The sequence below is a fragment of the Salmo trutta genome, chromosome 3 (genome assembly GCF_901001165.1).
Source record: "Salmo trutta chromosome 3, fSalTru1.1, whole genome shotgun sequence".
Lineage (NCBI taxonomy): Eukaryota > Metazoa > Chordata > Actinopteri > Salmoniformes > Salmonidae > Salmo > Salmo trutta.
Window position 1 is genome coordinate 31,898,822 of NC_042959.1, and position 6,576 is coordinate 31,905,397.

At 45.4% G+C, this 6,576-nt stretch overlaps 1 protein-coding gene across 1 annotated transcript; it reads left to right on the plus strand.

Moving 5' to 3' along the window:
- Window positions 1-233: 233 nt before the first annotated feature.
- Window positions 234-6,450, plus strand: LOC115172911 (probable G-protein coupled receptor 101). The gene is made up of 2 exons (XM_029730779.1): window positions 234-741; window positions 1,435-6,450. Exon 2 carries the CDS (start codon window positions 1,547-1,549, stop codon window positions 2,888-2,890), a length of 1,344 nt encoding a protein of 447 aa, XP_029586639.1. The 5' UTR covers window positions 234-741; window positions 1,435-1,546; the 3' UTR covers window positions 2,891-6,450.
- Window positions 6,451-6,576: the final 126 nt, after the last annotated feature.

Sequence of the window (6,576 nt, forward strand, 5' to 3'; positions counted from 1 at the left end):
TGGAACGGCGACTGCGTGCCAGGCCTAACTAATGCTCTTGTGGCTGAATGGAAGCCAGTCCCTGCAGCAATTTTTCAACATGTATTGGAAAGCCTTCCCAGAAGAGTGGAGGCTGTTATAGCAGCAAAGGGATAACCAACTCCATATTAATTCCCATGATTTTGGAATGAGAGGTTTGATGAGCAGGTGTCCACATACTTTTGGTAATGTAGTGTACATTGATCTAAATCAGGATTGAAATATGAATGGAAGTTAACCATGCGAGGGTTAACCAAAAAGCCTTTGCATTTTGCCCAAAGAGAAAAGGGGCTAATGTTGCTGATTACAGATGAGCAGCTATCAGTCTCACAAGGCAGGTGTCGTTGTTTTATGACAAGCTCGAATCGACTGTGGATAGGGCTAACCCACTATCAATGGGTAAGCGCAGTATTTCTAGTCCGTTATGTTTGATCTGTCATGACAATTGACAGTAAAGAGCAGTGGAGGTTATATGCTTGTGAAAATAAGATGCCCCCGCTGAGTGAGTGATGACAAGCCGTGGGGAGGCTGCTGACATTGACGATACAGCGGTGACTGACTAAAATGGGAGCGCGGCGAAGCAATGACAATCGAACGGTATCAATGGGGGAACCAGCGATCTGGTGCTGAGGAGAACGGAGCATCATCGCCGACCAAAACACCGCAGCCTTCAGCATCTCAACAGAACCCGCCACATAACAAAGTAAAGATGGCCATTTCAAGGTAAAACGTATATTCTCAGTGATACATTTGTTGCTGTTTGGAAACAATGAAGAGGAGAAGATACAAATGACACAGAAGATACAAAATTGTATGTCTACAATTGATTGTATGGGAACGTCAGTGAGCAAGGATGAACAATGGAAATTCGGAGGGGGTTGTTGGAATCCTTTTCCTTCTTCATTTCAATTCTCCTATGTTTAAAATATATATTTATTTGCATTTAAAGTGGGGTATGTTAAAATACTGTGTCTCGTGAAATTGTGGATTTTGGTCTGTGAGAACAGTAGCCTAATGTGTCTGGTGATTGGGTCTCGAATTGGCACAGGCTTCTGTTGACAGATAATGAAATGCATGGACAAACTCATTGTGATAATCTCTTTACGTGTCTAATGCAGCTGTTACTATGAACACTTGCCATAAAACAAATGATACAAACCCCCCAAAAAAATCAATTTTAATTCCAGGTTGTAAGGCAACAAAATAGGAAAAATGCCAAGGGGGGTGAATACTTTCACAAGCCACTGTATGTGTGCAATGGTCTTGCAGCTAAATGAATGAATTCAGATTGAAATGAATCCGCCTCAACAGTGTAATCCTTTAGAATTAGAGTGTGACATGTTATGATGTCTGAAAGCAGACAAACCCCCGTTTTGAGCTTGTGCTTTTCTCTTCTCTGTCATCCTCTCCTTCAAGATGGAAATTCGACTGACAGATTAAAAGGACCTGTGAGACGTCGGGTGGAAACTGTTGACCCTGTCGGAGCTACAGCCACACATGCTGTCTCCCCCACCCCGCCAGCTTCAGCATGCCCTCTTCCGAGGCGCCCAGTGTGGGCAGTAACTCCAGCACCGTGCCCTGGGACCCTGGTTCCTCTGGTCCTCCTGGCCCCACAGACTGGCCGTCGTTGGCCAACAGCGTGGTGAAGATGGTGCTGATCTCAGCCATCGTGTGTGTGTCTCTGTTTGGTAACGTGGTGGTGTTGTTGGTGTTCCAGAGGAAGCCTCAGCTCCTCCACGTGGCCAACCGCTTCGTGCTCAACCTCCTCCTGGCAGACCTGCTCCAGACTGTGCTGGTCATGCCCTTCGCCATCGCTGCCACCATGCCCGGCGTGTGGCCCCTGGATGCCCGCCTCTGCCAGGCCCTGGTGGTGCTCATGCACCTGTTTGCCTTTGCCGGGGTCAACACCATCATCGTGGTGTCGGTGGACCGTTATCTGGCTATCATCCACCCACTGTCCTACCCCACCCGTATGACCCCTCATCTGGGCACCAACCTCATTGCCTGCACCTGGGTGCTCAGCCTGCTCCAGAGCACGCCACCCCTCTACGGCTGGGGGGCCATAGACTTCGACCGCAGGCATAACGTGTGTTCTGTGGTGTGGTCCTCTAGCCTGTCCTACTCAGCCCTGGTTGCCACGTTCTCCTTCTGGCTGCCTGTGCTCATCATGCTGGGCTGTTACTGGATGGTGTTCAGGGCAGCGAGGAGGCAGAACGCCCTGGTGCACCCCATCCAGACCCACTCTAAGTCCCAGCCTAACCAGCCTCCGGACCCCCAGGCCCCCTGCACCGGCAGCCCCCAGCGCCAGCCCCAACAGCCACCCCCACCCTTGGACTCCTTCTCGGCCGGGGGGTACCCCATCCGGGGCAGGCACAGACGTTTCCACTACCACTGCAAGGCAGCCCGGGTGGTGTTTGTCATCATGGCCTCGTACATCCTGAGCATGGGACCTTACAGTGTTCTCAACACGATGTCCATTCGCTCCAGTGCTGCTGTGCCTCCATGGCTGGCCTCCTTAGCCCTGGTCCTCTTCTTTTTGCAGTGCTGCCTCCACCCCTACATCTACGGCTACATGCACCGCAGCGTGAGGAAGGAGTTCCTGGCCCTACTGTGTGGTCCGCTCTGCAGGCAGGGCCTTCTCTGCCACACCTCCGCACAGGACAGCTGCTTCACCGTGACCGACGGACGATCCACGCAGCCCCATCTGCCCAGCCTGGCTGCCCGCGTCTGCCCCCTCCGCACCTGGGAGGAGGGCACCACCACGGAGGCTACCTCCTCCACCATGGATAGGAGGTCCAGGGACAGTCGCAAAGACACCACCTCCACCAGCCTGAGCTCTGAGAGAGAGCTGACTGTCCACACCACTACCTAGTAGACAAGTCTACAGCGAAACAGCCTGGGAGATGGGTTGAACTGGTTTTCGTGTGGCAGTTTTCCCCTCCAGTGAAGACATGGTTATTCAGCATGGCTAAACTTGAGCAGATTTTCCTTCTGGTCTACAGGGTTTTCCATTCTGACAATAGCTATGTTTCCATGAACTTGTCCAGTAATTTTTTTTTTTTTTGACGTTTAGAAAGTTCGCATAGATAATAGATTCGACTATTACCTGCTACAGTGAGTTTCCATTTAGGACAAACTTATGTCGATAAAAATAGCTTTACGTAATGACGTCACACCTAATGAAACACGTTTTCGGAAAAACCTATAGTGTCGAATAAAAATTAAGTGGTTGAAGTGTTTCCATTGCCCGTTTAGGCAAATTGCGCATTAATAAATTGTCGACTGCCAAGAATAATTGGGTGGTGAAACTTGAATCCAGCCAACCAGAAACTCTATGTGAAGCAATTCAGCCATTCTTGAAAGTCAGGACAAGGATCCTGCAAAGAAACATCATTTTTATAGTTAAAACATTGATTTAGCAGGCAGTAGGCATTTATAATTAAAATGTGGAGTGGAGCTTCATAGTACGTGTTGACATCACGTGCCCCACGTAACTTCAAAATTGTTCGGCAATACATTTTTTCAAAAAACACCGTTTCTATCATCATTTGTTGCAATAAAGAAAGTTTGACAAAAGAAAACTCCACCCCTGTTGAATTTATAAAAATGTTGTCGATCTTAAGAAAATGTCTCCTATATCTGCCGTTTCCATTACACGTCACAATGAGACCTGTCCTGCAGTGTTTTCCTTGAAAAGCCATTGTCAGTTCTCCTATTGTTCAGTTATGGTTGACGCTTAAATTTGAGTGTTTTCTACCCTCAGAGAGAAATCTCTGTCTAACATCCACGAAACAGATCAGTATTATCATATCAACTTGAAAAAACCTGCCGCAAATGTATTTGACTGTTCTAACCGTTGTTACAGAACACAAACTCCTCATGGTGACAGCTTGTTATGTTTGTCTCCTGTGAGGAGTATTACTACTCACCCTGCCTGTAGTGCAATAATGTTGTAACTGTACTGTATAATATAACACATGATGTCAAGGAAGAGATGGCCGAGAGGGACCAAAATGACCAGTGATTCATGTAATTCATGAATCTGGTTCACTAGTTTAGCACCAGAGTTATCACAACTAGCTACCTATCATATGCACAGCTGTCCTTCTGCATTTCCAGAATCTCATCTACTATACACATTTATCTTTGTGCCCCATTACTCAGCAGTAAGATTATCTCTGTGCCTCATTACTCAGTAAGATTATCCCTGTGCCCTATTACTCAGTAAGATTATCTCTGTGCCCCATTACTCAGTAAGATTATCTCTGTGCCCCATTACTCAGTAAGATTATCCCTGTGCCCCATTACTCAGTAAGATTATCCCTGTGCCCCATTACTCAGTAAGATTATCTCTGTGCCCCATTACTCAGTAAGATTATCTCTGTGCCCCATTACTCAGTAAGATTATCCCTGTGCCCCATTACTCAGTAAGATTATCTCTGTGCCCCATTACTCAGTAAGATTATCCCTGTGCCCCATTACTCAGTAAGATTATCTCTGTGCCCCATTACTCAGTAAGATTATCCCTGTGCCCCATTACTCAGTAAGATTATCCCTGTGCCCCATTACTCAGTAAGATTATCCCTGTGCCCCATTACTCAGTAAGATTATCTCTGTGCCCCATTACTCAGTAAGATTATCTCTGTGCCCCATTACTCAGTAAGATTATCCCTGTGCCCCATTACTCAGTAAGATTATCTCTGTGCCCCATTACTCAGTAAGATTATCCCTGTGCCCCATTACTCAGTAAGATTATCTCTGTGCCCCATTACTCAGTAAGATTATCCCTGTGCCCCATTACTCAGTAAGATTATCCCTGTGCCCCATTACTCAGTAAGATTATCCCTGTGCCCCATTACTCAGTAAGATTATCCCTGTGCCCCATTACTCAGTAAGATTATCTCTGTGCCCCATTACTCAGTAAGATTATCCCTGTGCCCCATTACTCAGTAAGATTATCTCTGTGCCCCATTACTCAGTAAGATTATCCCTGTGCCCCATTACTCAGTAAGATTATCTCTGTGCCCCATTACTCAGTAAGATTATCCCTGTGCCCCATTACTCAGTAAGATTATCTCTGTGCCCCATTACTCAGTAAGATTATCCCTGTGCCCCATTACTCAGTAAGATTATCTCTGTGCCCCATTACTCAGTAAGATTATCCCTGTGCCCCATTACTCAGTAAGATTATCCCTGTGCCCCATTACTCAGTAAGATTATCCCTGTGCCCCATTACTCAGTAAGATTATCCCTGTGCCACATTACTCAGTAAGATTATCTCTGTGCCCCATTACTCAGTAAGATTATCCCTGTGCCCCATTACTCAGTAAGATTATCTCTGTGCCCCATTACTCAGTAAGATTAAGCAGCCTGCCAGTGTTGCCAATAAACTCAGGGTGTATGGGGACTGTGGAGTGTGTATGGGGACTGTGGAGTGCCCATGCATGTCCTTGAAGCCTCTTGAGCCTGTGAACACCACTCTCTCTGCCCCTGTACCGTCTGGTTCCCTTTCAAAGCACCTCTTGTTACTGAGCTGTGCAGTGTCTCATTGACTGTTCCCCTCCACTACCAAGTGAACTGCTCTAGGCAGCCTTCTGAGAGGTACACTGTTCATGTTTGCCTTAGCCAGTTCGGCTCTCTCATCTCAGAGGTTCAAAGGAGGCCGGCTGAGAGCTCGAACAAAATCCCCATCTTGCCTGAATGCGGCCATGCGTCATGGTAGGGCTCCACTGACTCCATATTTGTCCACTTTGCAGCTTCTGTAAAGCGTAGATAGTATTAGTATACCATATTAGTATTGGTGTTACTTTATCTTTATCAGAGCATAGTACATTAAGTATCCGTCAATATGAAACAGGTTGCAATGTACTGTAAACCATTACTAGGGATTTTATTCATGTTGAGACCTCAAAATATTGGTTAAAATATTCAATACAGTAAAATGTACATAACTCATAGAAATGTGTGCATATCGATTCGGAAACGCATTGCTCAAAGCCATGATGAATGTACAGTATATGTAGAGATCAGACTCTGACCATGGTCTTGAGTGAAGTGTTACCTATGAGTGAAATAGACTTGAGTGCTGAGAATCTACATTTTTCAGCTATTTTGTTTAAAAGGTAGTTGACTTGGAGAGATAGTTGACAATAGACACTATTGTAAAAAGTACTGTGTGATACGTTTCCTGTTGAATATGTCATAGTGAAACTAAAGTAAATAACATGTTTTATATGCAGTCCTTATTTTAAAAACTAGAGATGTGAGGATTTCTATTGTGCTTTTTTTATTGTTCATAATTTTCAACATGGTCCGAGGATGTGTTTCATTTATAAAAATTAATAAAAATGCGAGTTTCAACAACGCTGAACAGAACTCTTTCAATGCAATGTCAGTAAGAGTGATGATTTTCCTTTAAAAAGGGGCAATCCGGAATTTGAAAAACAAGAGGCAACCCAGTCACTTGTTTTGGTAAAGTGTTATATTCTTCCAGAATCAATAGCTGTATATCATTCAAGTCAAAAAAAAAAAAATGTATGCACCAATCCCAGGTTGCCT